General features: G+C 33.9%; 1 protein-coding gene and 1 pseudogene across 1 annotated transcript; both read left to right on the top strand.

Moving 5' to 3' along the window:
• The first annotated feature begins 4,762 nt into the window (after nucleotides 1–4,762).
• On the top strand, nucleotides 4,763–6,151 carry LOC148581758 (uncharacterized). The gene has a single exon (XM_088493337.1). The coding sequence runs from the start codon at nucleotides 4,850–4,852 to the stop codon at nucleotides 5,999–6,001; it is 1,152 nt and encodes a 383-aa protein (XP_088349463.1). The 5' UTR covers nucleotides 4,763–4,849; the 3' UTR covers nucleotides 6,002–6,151.
• An 8,791-nt stretch (nucleotides 6,152–14,942) lies between these two features.
• LOC148581757 (protein FAR1-RELATED SEQUENCE 5-like) lies at nucleotides 14,943–16,662 on the top strand (annotated as a pseudogene).
• Nucleotides 16,663–17,926: the final 1,264 nt, after the last annotated feature.

Below are 17,926 nucleotides of genomic sequence, written 5' to 3'. Positions count from 1 at the left end.
CTCTTCTTCTTTTTCGTAATTTTTCTCTCTCGTTATCGTCGTTATCAACACCATCTCTTCCTCCTCCCCCTCGTCCTCTTCCTTCTTTTTTCATTAGAATTTCTTCTCTTCTTTTCTTTTTCTCTCTCTCTTCCATCATCAGTTATCTCGTTGTTGAAGATAACAAATAATTCAGGTTCAGATTGTCAACTGAACCAGAACAAAATTGATTATTGTTTTTAATCCAATCAAGTGGCTAAGGTGTGGTTCAATTCAAAAGAAAAAATATAGCATTAGAGAAAATATTTTTCTGCAGCAAATTTGGGTGTAGCACGAAGATATTTGGGTGTAACATGAAGATATTTGAGTGTATTTTAAGAATTTTTGGGTGTATTTTTATTCTGATAAGTTCTGCATAATTCAAAACTCTTCCTCTTCCTCCTCCTCATCTTCTACTCTTTTTTTATCATCATCACCATCTTCTTCTTCTTTTTTTTATTCATCTTTTTTTTATTTTACCTTCTCAAGTTTCTTCTTGTTTTACTCGCTAAACAAGAATAAAAACAAAAAAATCAAATAAAAAAGAAGAAACACATAATACTGCAAAATTACTTAGAATATGATGAACTTGCATTCATTTAACTAAAAGAAAAAAAGAAATAAGAAAAAGAAGAAGAAGAAGAAAATACAGTATTAGAGAAAATATTTTTCTGTATTTGCAGCAAATTTGGGTGTAACACGAAGATATTTGGGTGTATTTTAAGAATTTTTGGGCGTATTTTTATTCTGATAAGTTCTGCATAATTTAAAACTCTTCCTCTTCTTCCTCTTCATCTTCTACTGCTTCTTCTTTCTCATTTTCTTATTTCATTTTTTTATAATTCTTCTTGGGAGAAAAAATCAAACAAAGAAGAAAGAAAATACATAATGTTGCACAATCAATAGAAAGAGGAGGAGGAAAAAAATGCAGTAACAACAACAGTAATAAAAAAACAACGATGAAGATAAAACACACGAAGAAAAAGAAAGAGAAACGCAAAGAAGAAAGATAAGAAGAAGGAAGAGGAAGAGGAGAAGAAGAAGAAACGTGAAGAAAAAGAAGCGTCTTCCATAATGGTGAGTGAGAGCGCGCTTTGAAAACAATTGAGTGACGCGCGTGTTATCATGCTCCAGTGAGTGAATGTAATTTTTGTTAGATTTGGGTTAACTTATAAAACTTGTAAACTAAAAAAAATTGTATGTGTAGTTTTTATTTTAGTTACTGTTATTAAATTTTCTGTCAAGTTTTGCCGTCAGAAGCTAAATGCTAATACGGTAAGTCTTTAATTTGCCAAAATTTTATGGATATATAGAGAAAATGACTGTTGTATATAATTATTTTAATAGTAATTATCCAAATCAGTTTCTTCCAAAATTTTTTAAATTAAAGTGGACATTTTAATTTTTGAAACAAATCAATACGCACATCAATTTTTATTGTTTTTCTCTAAGGGTCAAAATAGTCTCCAAATTCATTTCTCTATTTGAGACTAACGGAAAAAGCTAAAGTGATACTCTTAGTATTCAACGTATTTAGTAACGTGTACGGACATCGTAGAAGGACAATACAATCTCCATCTTTGTAAACAAAACTCCATTTTCTTAATCGTCATCACTGCCGTCTTTCCGGTGTCCATTCTCTTAACCATCAGGATCAGTCGCGAATCAAGAACTGCCTTGTAAGTGGTCCCCACGCCCCTCTCCTAATAAGTGGCCTCATCAACTGCTCCAACATGTACGGCTGCGCCTCACCGTAGCAAAATATCAACTTCTTACTCTTATGTGCCTTCTCTATCTCTTCTGTCTTCTTCACCTTCATCATTGAAAGGATATCGTTTTCGTTTTTCTTTTTCCTCACAACTGCGCAGGCTTATTTCTTCCAATTTCAACCTCCAACGCCATTGTTTTCTCCCACTCGATTTTTTCACCGAGCATTCATCCTTGCTTGTTTCTATTCTTCTTCCTCACCACAGCAACCATCGCAATCCCGACGCCAAAAGACAATACACAGCCGAATCAATTGCAGTGCCACCACCAATAGCAAAAGCCGCAAACAGTTTCGAATTCAAATCCCAAAAGAAGAAGAAAAAGTACAAAAAAAAGACAAATACAACTAATTAAGAATAAAACAGAACCACTAGTCCCAAAAGAAAGCTTGACGAGATACACCCTCAAAACGATACCGAATCTGATAGGAAAAAAGAAGAAGAAGAAGCACAAGAGCGATTCGGAAGAGAACGCAGAGAAAACCAAAGCTGGATCCGTTGATGGAGGTGGCGGAGACGGCCGAGTCATGATTCAGTATCGCTGTCTGTGGAGCCCAATCCTTAGCTCTTGCTTCAATGGCGTCGTAGGTGTTGACGAGAGAGTTCGATGCAAAGGATGTGCGGGTAATGATCGGCGAGGAATGCGAGGGAGGTGGAGGAAGGTGATAGAGGGTGGTGCGGCGGCGGAAAGGCATTGTTTTTTAATAGTGGTGGGTATGGAGGGAGTGAAAATGAGGAAGGTGATGAAGAGTGAAGGATGGTGAGTGGCAACGAAGGCAAAAAACTGTTTTGTCCTCATCGCGCACATGGACATTTAACTGCCATATGTGTGAGTTTACGTGCTAACTCATGATCAGCATTCTCCGCTGGTAAGTCACGACGGAAAATGAACAGAAAATTGTTATGTTTGAAGGAGAAAAATGTTAGAGATTGATCTATATATTAATTTTTTTTAAGATTAAAATATCTACTTTTAAAATTTTTTAAAGACTAATTTGAGTAATTAATCTTTTCTTAATGAATACATTTAATATTTAAAAATTAGAAAATGATCCTAAGATTTTAAAAAATATAAAAGGGGTACTTATTTTAAAACAAAAGGAGAATGTTATAACAGAATAAAATTTGGTAAATAGCTAAATCGTGTATTAAGTATATTGGTTGAGAAAAATTAAAATGTAAAAATTTGACAGTACTAATATATTATTAATATATTCAATATATTAAAATTTAAAAAATATATTTGTTCGGTCTTGTTAGAAAATTATTTTTTTAAGTCTTTAATCAATCAATAAAATAACAAATAAACAAATATTAAAAAAAAAAGAAAAAAGTACCTACTAATTATTGGTTAAAAAAGGTCAACTTTCAATATTTTCATATTTATTTAGATTTATTATTAATAAAATACATAAAATATTTAATTATACTAAATGTATATAAAAAATTAATTATTTATATAAAATATATATTAAAAATAAATTAAGTAATATATATTTATATATAAATATATATAATAACTAATTTAATAGTTATTTTTTCGGTGTGTACAGCATTTTTAAAAGTATTTTTAGAGTAATTATTATTTTAAAAATAATATTCATACACAAAAATTTGTCACTAAAATTAATCACTAATATATTTGTGCATATATGCGTGTGTGATTTAATATATATTTTTAATGTGTATTTATATTTTAATATATATTTTATATTAATAACTTATTTTAATGACTGATTTTAATATATACATATATAGTATATGTTAGAGTATAATTAGAATCAATTAAATTAATTAATATTATTTAACATATCTGAATATTTATTATAAGATATTACGTTTTTATTATTTCAATTCTCTTAGCACTTATAAATACCCTTCTATATTATATCATTTCACAACAACTTGAATACACACAAATTCTTTCTCTATTATTTTCTTTTACCTTTTTTTACATGGTATCAAGGCCATAGTATCCTCTTTGAGGAGGATAGATTATTTTTCTTCTAGTAAAATCATCACCGTATTTTTCATACTTTTCTTCTGTGTCTTTTTTTTTTCTTTTGTCAATGCTCTGATGCTTTCTCATCTCATCAATTAGCTCATTTACTATTTACTTATTCTCATAGAGAAACCATATAATTTTCATCACCTTCCGATAGTTTGCCATCTTTTCACACTTTGTCACTTTTCAGCTGTTTTTCGGCAGTTGACCATCTTTTCAGTAGTTTTTCGGCAATTGGCCACTCTTGTAGCAATTTTGTCTGCATTTCTGTCTGCATTTTTTGTTGTAATTCCGTCTGTATTTTCTTGTGACAGTTCCATCTGCGGTTCCTTGTAATAGTTTCGTGTGTGCTTTTTTCCGACAGTTCTGTCTGCGCTTTCTTTAGACAATTCTATCTACACCAATTTTATTAGTTTATGTATTTTTTAATTTTATTTTTTAAATAAGTTTCAAACTCAAGACAAGTTGTCACTTGAATTTAAAAAAAAATATTAGAATAAAATTATGATTAATTAGATTAATTAACATTATTTAATATATCTAAATATTCATTACATAATATTACGTTTTTATTATTTTAATTCTCTTAACACTTATAAATACTCTTTTATATTATATCGTTCTAAACGACTAAAATGCACACAATTTTTTTTCTAGTGTTATCTCTCATCCTCTCTAACAGTATAATCATTATTATTTTGGTGGGGTAGAGTAGGATAAGGCTAAACAGGTAATTAAGAAAGTAACATCTGAAATAGTGAAAGTCAAAACCCTGTTATGAAGACTCCAAACAGTGTCTTCATTTCTTAGCGTGTATGGAAGAAGGGAACGGTTGGATGAATTAAAATCCCTCAGCCGATGCCAGCTCAGCCTCATTTATTAAAATGGCACTTGCGTAATTTTGATTCAACAACAATAATAATAAGAAGAAGAAGAAGCATCTGACGCTACTCACTATATATATACACTTTATTTCATTCGTTGTTGCACCAACACGCATTGTTCGGGTAAATAAATCACAATACTCTTCTTTTCTCTTATTATATCAGGTTTTGCTACAATGAGAGTTGTTATTTCGAAGGGCATTGTGGTTTCGTGTTGCTTGGGCGTTATTCTTATTGTTGCACTTGCTGCTGATGCAAGGAAACTTGTTGACGATGACAAGCATTTGATCCGTCCAATTCCACCGCATTTGTTCAAGAAAGGGTTTAGGCATGGAAGGTTTGGAGGAGGTGGGATTGGTGGTGGTGCTGGATTTGGTGGCGGTGGAGGGTTAGGGGGAGGTGGTGGTTTTGGTGGTGGTGGTGGATTTGGTGGTGGAGGTGGACTAGGGAGCGGTGGTGGCTTAGGTGGCGGAGCCGGTGGAGGTTTTGGTGGCGGAGCTGGTGGTGGAGGTGGACTTGGCGGTGGTGGTGGCGGTGGTTTAGGTGGCGGTGGAGGTGGAGGTTTTGGAGGAGGTGCTGGTGGTGGGATTGGTCATGGTGTTGGAGGTGGCATTGGTAGTGGTGGTGGTGGTGGTTTTGGAGGTGGTGGTGGACTTGGTGGTGGTGGCGGACTTGGGCATGGAGGAGGACTAGATCATGGCATTGGTGGTGGTGTAGGCGGTGGAGGTGGAGGTGGCTTTGGAGGTGGTGGGGGTGGTGGTCTTGGCGGTGGCGGTGGGCTTGGTCATGGAGGAGGACTAGGTCATGGCATTGGTGGTGGTGTAGGCGGTGGAGGTGGCTTTGGAGGAGGTGTTGGTGGTGGACTTGGCGGTGGCGGTGGGCTTGGTCATGGAGGAGGACTAGGTCATGGCATCGGTGGTGGTGTAGGAGGTGGAGGTGGCCTTGGAGGTGGTGGTGGATTTGGTGGTGGTGGTGGTTTTGGTCATGGAGGAGGACTAGGTCATGGTGGTGGATTAGGTCATGGTATTGGTGGTGGCATTGGTGGTGGAGGTGGTGGTGGAATAGGAGGTGGTGCAGGTGGAGGAGGTGGAGCTGGTGGCGGCATTGGAGGTGGTGGTGGTGGTGCAGGTGGAGGCGGCGGCTTTGGTGGTGGCGGTGGAGTTGGAGGTGGTGTAGGTGGAGGAGGAGGGTTTGGAGCTGGTGGAGGGTTTGGCAAAGGTGGAGGTGGTGGGTTTGGCGGCGGTGGTGGTGGCGGCTTTGGAGGTGGTGGCGGTTTTGGGGCTGGTGGTGGAGTTGGAGTTGTAGTTGGTGTTGGTGGTGGCCATTAGATATAAATCAAAGAGGTTGCAATCAAGGGTATTTTCTTAGAGAAGCAAGAGTACTCATTCAAATAATCACGTATATGTTTGTTTACTTATTTTTGTGTGAAGAAAAAACACTGTCAATTAATTGTCAAATGCCTATCATCATAGTTTTTTTTTTTTTTTTTTTTTTTTTTTTTTTTTTTTTTTAAATATAATCAAGCTAAAGTTGATGTTCTTCTATCGAATTTAATTTATTATATGCCCATATATAGGTCTTGTTTAATTTTTTCGTACTATATTGTATAAATATATCACCAATTATGCATGTGAGAAGTTTGCATTTATATATGCATAGACTCACTCTATCTTCCTTTTATCTTTAAGACAAGTTTGCATGTCCTAATAAGATGTGTTCATCATGACATAAACTTCAAGTAAATGGATTAATAAATAACACACATGCTCATATACTATGGGCTATGGCTACTCTCTTTCTCTCTCTCGTGAGAAACATATCCTCTGTTGGTAAAATTTTTGTGTTCATTAATACGAATTTGACTACTCATGTACGTTGCATTAATTTATGTTGCTACCACGCGACCAAACATATTAATGGAGGAAAAATAATTGACCGTACTCACGTAGTCACGTTAGCTATGTAGTCAAACCAAAACTATTGAGACTATATTTTGCTTAGTTGCTTAGCTTGCCTTTAGTTTGGTAGAGACAAGATACATAGTGAGAATGTATATAAAATACAGTGTATTTATTGTAAAAAAGAAAAAAAGAAAAAGACTCACGTTGATTTGTCTCTCTCACTCTGTATCTCTAGATATACAACATATGTATAGAAGCAAGTCACCTTTAGTTTTAGTACAATAATAATATGGTTTTCTCTAACGAATTATGCATCTATGATCTATCTCATCACAGTCAGGTGAATATCAAAATTAGTCGCTAAATTAAAATATTATGGTTATTAAAACTAAATTAGTAATTAATTTGTTTAAAGTATTGAGTCACTGGATCAGTAATTTAATTGTTAGGTCATTGATCAAATTGATTAATCCAATATGATTAAATAATTATATAAAATTTAATTTTTTTTATTATAAGTATTTTTATTTTGTTCTTATATAAATAATTGTTATTTTTAAATTTTAATACTTTATTAATTAGTTTTATTTATTGTATTATTATATACTACAAGTATTTATTTAAAAAATAATATTAATAGATATCATATAATTATAAAAAAAATATAAATTGTGATTAATAATTTTTTTTTGTTTATCTTTTTAATTTGTATATGTTTAATAAAACGGGTAAGTATTATTTTGGTCCCTAACGTTTAGGGTCAGAATCAAAATCGTCCTTGACGTAATTTTTTATTTAGAATCATCCTTAATCTTGTATTTGATTTTAAAATCGTCCTTTTGACTTTTTACGGACAAAAATACCCTCCACCACCATCACCTTTACCACTATCACCACCTCCCTTACTCCTACCAAATACCAATAATTAGATTCAAGAACACCAACAATAACACATTATTCAAATTCAGAAACAACAACATCAAATTCAACAACAAAATCAACCCACAACAATAATAAAATCAAAAAATAACAAATCAAAATTAGAATTAAAAGCAGAAACAAAAACAAAAACAGAAGCAGACACAGAAGCAGACACAGAAGTAGAATCGAAAGCAGAAACAGAAGCTCAAGCAGAACCAGAAGCAGCAATCGAAACAGAAGCAAAAGCCGAAGCAGAAGCAGAATTGGGGAGGTGCAGCGGCGAGGTGCAGCGACGAGAACGCGAAGTGGCGGCGAGGTTGTCGGTAGCAGCGGCAGCAGTGGCGGAGCGCGACAGCGAGCTCTCTCCCTGGCTTGCGTGTCCTCTCTCCCTCGCGAGCTCTGATTCTCGACGACGACTCCAAACTTCGTCGGCGCCGTCCCCCCTCCCCCTTTTCTTCTTTCCTTCCCCCTCGCGTCGTTTCCCCTTTTCCTTCCTCCTCCTCGCGTCCTTTCCCATATTTCTTTCTCCCCCCTCGTGTTCTTTTCTTTTATTTTTTTTTAATTTTATAATTTTTTTATTAGGGTAGGGGTAATTTAATAAAAAAATAAAAATTTTTTTCGAAAGGACGATTTTAAAATCAAATACAACATTAAGGACGATTTTAAATAAAAAATTATGACAATTCTGACCTTAAACGTTAAAGACCAAAATAATACTTATCCCTTTAATAAAATTTATGGTTAAATAAAATATAATTAATTTAAAAATGAGTGAGTTTAAAATTAAAATAAATTAAATATAAGTAAAATAAAAAATTGCTATATATATATATATATATTAATAAGAAGCATTGCAACTTGGTGGTATGATCATTCTTGATGCATCCTTTAGGTAAGTGGTAAGCATAAAATTTATATTAAATATTTTTGCTAAAATAAGTGGTGAGTATACGGAGCACAGTCAGTGACGGACCCAAAAAATTTTAGGAATGAAGACAAAAATATTTATACTAAAATAAATGTTATTGAACATTATTAATTATACTAAAAATATAATAGAGATATAAAAATAAAAAAGAGTTAATGAATACTTTTATTCTTAAAATATTATTCATTATATATAATTTATATTTTTTTATTTTTAAAACTTGAACTTAAAACATCTTAATTAAAGTATAAATAACTTGTCATCTTAACTAATTTTACTTTTCTTTACTTTTATACACATTCAATAATAAAAAGAGTGAATTAGTTGGCCCGTTAGTGCTTATTGATACACTAGTATTTATAATTTGAAATTAGATTTATATATAAATACAAAAAAACTAAACCTGTATATAAAAAGTATGTTTATATAAAATAATAGAAACTTAATTTATAATTATTTTTATTTTTTCTTTTTAAGATAATTAAATTTTTATATATTTTTAAACTTAATTTTGATACAATATTAGATTAAAGATTTTATGCATCTATTTAATTATGTATTGTAATTAAAAAATAATTTTTACATTCATTACGTAAATAGTTATCTACATGAATAAATGTAATTAAATGATTATGTAAAAAAAATATACATATTTTAATATATCAAAATTAACTTCTATGCTTTTAAATAATTGTTCTACTATTCATTATAATTTTCAAATATTAATTACCACCTATTGAATTAGAAAATTTATTCGTTATAATATTTATGACATAAAATACTTTTTAATCGAAAATAGTTGTTAAAAGCAAGATTATTTAAGAGATAAAATTAAAAAGTATTATATAATTTTAGAATAAAGAATATTAATTAATAAATAGATACTATTTTTTTTTATTTCAACTAATTTTTGAAGAAAAAAAATATTGATAATTTTACTTATATTTAGAAAACTAAGATTTAGTTTGGTAATTAACTAATTAATTAATTTTAAAAATTATATTTACAATGTTTACTAATTTTTTATTAAATTTATTTATTTGCTTATTTTTAATTTAAAATTAAATCAAATTTAACAAAATAAATATTGTTACATATTAAATTTAATAAAAAAAATTATTTTTAACATAAATCTCAAGACAAAATTTTGTAAATTTTTGTGGAAAAAAAGTATAATTATATTGGGGACAAATATATATATATTTATATAAACTATTACTTCTTTTTTTTTTGAAATTTAGTGGGGGCAAGTGCCCCCTTCCCATGCACCTGGGTTCGTCCCTAAGCACAGTTAACTTATAGAATGCTGGTGCGTCGTAGAGCGATTTAGTCAGACCGATTTCCACCGAATTTGACTGATTTTTGTTTATTTGTATCGATTCTGTACCTTAAACAGTTCTAGCCTTAGATAAAATCAATTTTGGGTCCAATTTACCATGTTTTTGGTCAAATCGATCGAGCCAGTTCAATTTTAATAACTTTGTAGAATATATATTATAATATAAATTATATATTAAAAATAAATTAAATTACATAAATATTTATACACTGTGACTTGACCCATGTGCACAAGCTGATTGGTAGTTCAACCAAGTGAATTAGAATAGGCTAATTGTAATTTAATCTTCTAGAATAGTAACTACAGTAAGTGCATATATACATGCAGTGTGTGATCGGTGACAGCTAGCTGATCAACCACTTCATTTCTATATGTATCTTCTCTTTCTAGTAATGAGAATTGATTGCAGTCTCTTCCAATTCACTCGAGTCACTCCCTTATTCTTCCAATAAACTCGAGTACTTTTACATAGTAACTAATTTTGAGATATATGTGTGTGCGCGGGCGCGCTGGTAAGAGACAGAAGTCAGGCCAATTAAGATATTATAATATAATAGAACAGCGTTGCGAGTATAGCTCTTAATTAGCTAAAATCTGTCTCACCAGTTTAGAAGAGTGTCACAAAAATTTAGAATAGAAAAATATTGGGAGTATGAGTCCCAGGTCGTCTCCCAACGAGTTGCAAGAAAGGATGCTATTTTATTAATTAAGAATTTCCACGAGAGTTTGAGAGTTGAATAATGAGAAATTAAATAATTGTAAATTAAAGCAACAAAAACTAAGAATGATTATTAATATTCTAAATAAAAAGCCTTGACTGGGGGAATGATTAATTGGAAGTTCTATCCTTGTTGGGATTTCTTAAGTGTAGTATTAAAAAGGTTGTTGTTTTCACTTAGTTAACCCTTATTAAATAAAGGAAAGTCAAGTGATTGAGCTAACTCTTATTCGCAAATTCTAGTCCTCTCCCTTGGGAAGGTCTAGCGTTAGTAAATACAGAACTAGCCAACAATTTCCAGTTTTAAACAGCACTTAAGCCTTCCAACTCAAGTGTCTCCTTTTAATCAACCCCCATGTCAAATATGGAGTCTACTCCATTGACATGAATATAAAGCTCATAAAAAATAATAGAAGAAGACATGATAAATTAAATAAAATAGGGATTCAAAATTGATTAAAAATAAAAGTAATCATTTGCACTAACAATTCATGAAAATAATCCAATTACTGCTTTAAACAAGAATTAAGAATATGGAATAAATAAAAGAGTAAGTAAGGAAACAAACTAGAATAGTATCTTCAACGGAGGTAATGACTCTTCAATATCCAAAAGCAAAAGCAATAAACTGGGAATGTAAAGAGAACCTAGAGGAAGAGTAATTCACTCTAGATTCAGATCTAAAAACCTAAAACTATCCTAACGAGAATATGTGAAGTCGTGTAAAGTTGTGTGTTGAGTCTCTGCATGTTTCCTGGCTTTATTCTGTGTTTCTGGGCCGAAAACTTGGTCGAAACGCGGCCCGAAATCGCCCCAGCGTTTTCTGTTAATTCTGCAGATCGCGCAGGTCACGCGTACGCGTCGTCCACGCGTTCGCGTCATTCAACGATTTTTCTTGTCACGCGTACGCGTCGTCCATGCGTTCGTGTCATTCGTGCAGACTCCAATCCACGCGTACGCGTCAGGCACGCGCACGCGTCGCTGCAATTTTCTCCATTCCACGCGTTCGCGTGAGCCATGCGTGCGCGTCGGTGTTCGCTGGTCATCTCCTTAGTTTCTTGTGTTCCTTCCATTTTTGCAAGCTTCTTCTCCATTCTCTAAGCCATTCCTGCCCTATGAAGCCTGAAACACTTAATACACGGATCACGGCATCAAATGGTATAAAGGAGAATTGAAATATTCTAATTAAAGATCTTTAGGAAGCAAATTTTCAATCTTAAAACGATACTAGGAAGGGATTATAAAATCATGCAAATCGTGTGAATAAGTAAGTAAAGGCTTGATGAAACCACTCAATTAAACACAAGATAAACCATAAAATAGTGGTTTATCATGCGCGTGCGTGCTTATGGCCAATTCATTTTGGTGGTCATGGTGGCTAAGACATTTCCGGCCAATTGGAGCTTCACATGTGGAATGAATGAGTCTAACTCTCAGATGAGTTTGACTGATAGAAATCATTAGTGTCTTTAATGATGCACAATAAAATCGAGTAAACATGGCTAATTAGCAAATCAAATGAATTAGCAAATGTAATTGGTGAAGTTGATTTTTTTTTAATTTCAAACACTCCAATATTTGAAACAGGGGGAATTGAGACATAAAAAATAAAAAATTTATCAAATTTGAGAGTTGAATGAACAAACCTTCAAAGCATTTGGGGAAATTAGGGTTCATTCTGCAGTTGGGCATTCAGTTGCAGGAGGTGGACAAAGGTCATCTTTAACGTCCGTTTCTGGAAGTAGATTCATTGAGGAAGGTTTGGGTGAAGGACAGAATCGTTGATTGAGATAACCTCACCTAACAATGGCATTTGAATCTACCGAGTACCGGAGCCAAGCGATTCCGAAGAGCAGAATTAGAATATTCGCTAGCGACTCAGGGAGAAAGAGAAAAGGAAGAACAGAACCCTAGGCTTTGCTCCATTGTTGCCTCTCCTCTCCATCCTCCCTCCTCCCCCCCATCTCTCTCTCTCTCTCTCTTTCTCTCTCTCTCTCTCTCTCTCTCTCTCTCTCTCTCTCTCTCTCAAGGCTAGAAACCCTGAACCCTAGCTGTCAGTACTGGCTCTCTGTCTCCCGTAGTGTCCTCTGTCTCTCCTCCTATGTGTCATTGTTGTTTTGAATCAGTGGACTCTGGCTCCTATTCGTCCTTCTTGTATGCTCTAACTTTGGTGAGTTTTTTTTTTCTAAATCCGATGAATATGTAGTTGTTCTGAATTTGCTGAAATAATTTTGTGTCAATTTGCTTTGTTAAGCATATGATATACTGAAGTGCCTTTGTTAAGCTATTGAATTGTTCTTTGTTCTTGAATTATTGTATTGCTTTTGTTGTTCTAGTTTGTTGATCTGTATGTAAGATATAAATTAGTCGTGTTACTTGTGACTTTGAGTTAGACATTTATGCCAATTATGTGTGATTAGTTTAGCCGAGACTTACGACAATTTTAGTGAAAATTTAAGCGAAGATATAGATAATGGGCACCATAGATTTGTTTTAAAATGTTAGTTTTATCTACTGGCCGGGTTAATGTCATGGCATCTACGTCGCCAAGGAATGAAAAATTAAAGAATATTTTGTATCTACGATTTCGTATTGCTATCCATAAATAATTTCAAAATTCCAATCCCAATCTAATAGTGACCTTTGGAGTTTATCTGAAATATTATCATTGTGATTTTTTAGAATGAACAGTGTATGAAATATTAAGTGCATATAGGACTCTAGCTTAAATTCAAAGAAAGTATAACAATGTGCAACGGGAAAGGAATACACCTTTTGTATAAAAAATAAAGTTTGCTGTGTATATTAGCATTTGTAATTGAAAATTGATCTAATGGGATTTATTTTTCTTTAGCATTATGACAAGCTTTTTTGTAAAATGGAGTAGCCACATCGCATTTTTGGTGTCTGCTTCTAAAAGTGAAAAATCTTTGACGAGGGTTGTGTAGCTTGAATTAAGTGTGGCCTTTGGAAGAAGTCTGACATAGCAAGTAGGAGAGGAATTTGTGCAGGTGATGGCGTTGCATTTTGGGACTGGCATCAAAGTCGGTCATCGATGGATTGGAACTCTCGCATATCGGGTAAGAATTCTGGTCTTAGAATTTAACTTTGTTTTTGGTCAATCTGAGACAAATGAAATCGAACATTTAAAATAGAGCATTTAAAAGATCATATGAATCACAAATGAAAGCTCTATAGCAGAGGTATGGATGAAAAATGGGAGTCTTGCACAAGTGCTTTAGTACAAGTGTTTTGCTTTTGTTCAATTTATTTACAGGATGATAAAAATTTATCTTGAACCATTTCTAAAAATATATTTTTTTAGATGGATTTAAAATGAAAACAAAATGGTTTTCCTTCTAAAACACTTTTAATTTGTACCATTTTTAACCATTTTCGTCATTCACTTTAACATGTCACATATTCTAGCATTTGCAACTTTTGAACTCCCACCAAATGGGGTTATTGGAATAAAAATTTTGGAATTATCTTTTCCATTCAATGCTAGATGTTGGCAAATTTTTTGTCTTAAAATTACATATTTCATTCTATTTTTTATGGTGAGCTTTCTCTATACAGGTCTTGTATTTTGAAGTGATAAGTTTCAGGGGTTAATATTTAACACTTTATTTCTATGATTATGTATTGATGATTGTAGGAGAATATTAGAAGTATTGATGAAGCTGTAAGTTATGTTTGTCATATTTATGTGTGAGTTATGAAGGATTGAAAATATCATTTTTCTTCCTCTAATGTGATGTAGGTATATATAGGTCTTGGCTCAAAGTTGCATTAAGGCATTGGCAGGTTTAGGTTCAGGTAGTGTGACAAATAATGTGAATGCACGTCCCAACATTTTTCAAGTGTGAACTATACAAGAAGCGGAGCATTTGCATTGGCCAAAAGTGATGTCCCCAAAAATAAAAAAAAATTAATAATACTTTTTTATATGATGTAATAATCAAATTAATTGGCTAAAGTTTTTAATTACAACTCAGTCATAATAGGTTAGGGATCGATTATTGACTCACAACTATGGACTTTGGTTAATGCCTAATTGTATAGCAATCGTCTCCATTTAAGTTAATTCTGTAAATGACTATGTCTACGACATGCTTTGTTCTTGACTGGCTTCATTTTTGTTTAACTCAGGGATGTCTGGCAGTGAGCCGAATTTGGACGATGGCAGCACGTCAGAGTTTTCAGGCCAATGGATTGATGCTTGGAGCATCGATTCGGATAATGAAGATGATTCGAACAGGTCGGAGGAATCGCAGACTGAGGAAGGGGATAGTGTCCCCACCGACCGTGAATACTAAGGTTGGGATGGTGGTGGAAGCAATATAGATGCCTCAACGGAGGATCATAGGAACTCAGAGAATATCATAGGTGAACAATTTAGCAGTCCAAACGCTATGAATGCTTCTGTGTTGTTATCTGCGTCCAAACGCTATGAATACATAGTATGCATGAAGCCAGGTTCCAGACAACCCAAATCATGGGATTCTTTGCCCATATATGTGGTGGATATCGCAATCTTAACTTCATAAGTAAGGACTTGTATAATTATATGGATGGAATTAGGCAATCTAGGATCATGGAGGGAGACGCAGCCGCAGCAATAAGGTACTTGAAGGGCAATGCTGAGTTGGATCCTATGGCAGTTGTAGTACTCATATTGCGCTGAAAAGCACCGTGATCACCTATTTTGATCAGATGGTCACATGCTGCATGACTACGAATGCGTTGGTAATGTGTTGGCATTTGACCCGATGTACAGAAAAAACTTATATAACAGACCTCTTGTAATATTTTCGGGCACCAACCACCATAGACAGACAATTCTTTTTAGGTTTATTTTTTAGAGAATGAGAAGATTCCGTCCTACAAATGGTTGATAAGTAGCTTCTTGAAGGTGATGAGGCACAAGGAGCCAAAAGTGGTTATCACAGATGGTGATGAATCCATGCGAAAGGCCATTAAAAGTGAATTCCTGAACCCAACACATAGACTATGCACCTGAAATCTTGCTCGAAATGCTGTTGTGAATATCAATGACAAAGATTTTTGTGTTGCGTTTAAGACTACTGTATATGGTCACTTTGATGTGGAAGAGTTTGACAATTATTGGGTAGACATGGTCACCTCGTTCAGTTTAGAGGACAACGATTGGATTACAAAGACATACAAAAAGAGAGAAATGTGGGCAAATGCTTACTTTGGTGGGAAGTTTTGTGTCGGCATTCAAACTACTTCTCAGTGTAAGGATATTAATTCATCACTGAAGAAATTTATCAAGTCTAGAAATTGCTTACTTGAGTTGGTTCAGAACCTGGATCGAGTAGTTAAGAATTACTGGAATAACGAATTCATTGCAGATTACAAGACTCTTTACTCAAATCTGGTGATGACTATATGTCTTGAAACCTTGGAAAGATCTGCGAGCAAGTTGTGCATGAGGGAGATATTCTACGAGGTTCAAAAACAGATCGAGAGGGTTGCAACATTGTTAGTCTTGCATAGGGATAGTATTGGTAGCATCGAGAAGTTCATGTTCAGAAAATTTTCGAAAGCCCTATCGTGTGTACTCGATGTTCTTGGATAGAAGTTGTGATAAGTATGCATGTTTTTGTAAGTTATGGGAGAGATTAGGGATTTCTTGCTGTCATATATTTTGTGTCCTCAAAGAGCTAGAAAAAGAAGAGATGCCAAGCCAATTGGTGCTTCGTAGGTGGCGCAAAAATGCCATAGTAGTCGGCAACAGTAGTAAGGATGCGGCATTTGATCCTAGGGAAGGATTTCACGTTAGATACTGTGCATTGTGGAGTGCTTGCCTATCGATTTTTTTTCTAGCCACACAAGCCACAAAAACATACGACACTGTCATGACGAAATTCGTCAGAATATCGAGGGAGTTTGAATCTCTTTGTGTCATAGAACAAAAGGGTCGTCGCGTTTAAATAGGGGCAGATCAAACTCACATTCTCGACCGAAAGTTTATCAGGTCGAAGGGTACATCTCACAGGAGCACGAATGGTAATAACGGGAGGCGTTGTAGGAGGTGCTCCAGATTAGGCCACGATCGAAGAAATTGCACTTTCACAGATGACGATGTCGACGATGAGGTTTGTATATTTTGGTTAATTCCTAGGATTATGGTGTGTCATATTCACCGCATGTAGTAATGCTTCATGTTAGTACTTATTACTTATTTGATGATATTTGGAGTGCATTAATGTTCTGAAATTCAATATTTGATTTCACGGGCCAAATATTATTTTGCAGGATGGCAGACCCGGGCATAGGTGAGTTTATTCTTCCGGAAAGAGGTCATGACAAAACTAGGTGGATAGACATGACTACCTATAAATGAAGTGTTCAGCTAATTAGGATAACGTTATATGTTTCTAATTTGGTTGTTCACTTTTATGATTCTAGTTGTGTTACCATGTATGTTAGACCTTATTATGGTAGGTTATTGTGCTATGAAAATGATTTTTATGTGGTGTTTTACCTATGAATGAGATTTGTTTGAACCAAGACTTTTGGTGTTGAGTATAAGTAATTTATTCCATTAATGTTGTGGCTCCTTTATTGTCATATTAGACGTTATTAAGGCATGTTATTATTTATATTAATATTTGAATGATGTTCCACTGGGGCGAAGGGAATGTGTGGAAAGGGGTGAATATCATTCACTCCCAAATGAGAGGATGCAGATGACCAAGGGAGACTTATGCCTAGTTAATATTATATTGTATGTTTTGGACAATATGACGTGCATGTGGCTAATTGAAAGTTGTGTTCATATTAAATGTATGTAGCGTATTATTTTGAAGCCATTTATCCAATTACTTTGAAGTACAATTCGGGTATATTGCGGCACAATATTTTAGCGTGAAAGGTTAACAACTTGTATTTAAAAATCCATTCTAGTATATTCTCTGAACATAACTTAAGGCCATGACATTAGTCTTCTAAATAAATCCATAATAGGCATTAAAAGTATGTCTGTCTAATAACAAAGAATCCACATAACATAATAAGCATCCTATGATTGGAAGCACAAACATAACAATGATAACCTCCAAATTGGAGATACTAATTATTTTACAAAATAATGCTTTTAGAAAATTCATAGTAGGGAACAAAGTTTGTCTGTCTCAAACAAAAGAAGTGATTTCTTCGGGTAAGTATGCCTCTAGGGTTGCTATCATGGAGCGGCTGAAAAACTCCCAGTATTTCAGAGCTGCTTTTATTTTGTTATCGTTGTGATACTTTAGTACCATATCGATTGCAAGGCCCATTCTGCTGTAGTCAGTGACTAACTGAAATGTATGGAATATTGTCATCACACTTGTAGGTTATTACAACAAGTAGTGCAACGTTAGTTCAAACGAAAGTTCATACATAATCAATCGGATGTGAGCTAATTTAATTATAAGG

This window comes from Arachis ipaensis, chromosome B10, assembly GCF_059453495.1.
Source record: "Arachis ipaensis isolate K30076 ecotype BB chromosome B10, ASM5945349v1, whole genome shotgun sequence".
NCBI classification, from domain to species: Eukaryota; Viridiplantae; Streptophyta; class Magnoliopsida; order Fabales; family Fabaceae; genus Arachis; species Arachis ipaensis.
The sequence above is the reverse complement of the archived record's forward strand: the minus strand, read 5'-3'. Positions and strand labels throughout refer to the sequence as shown.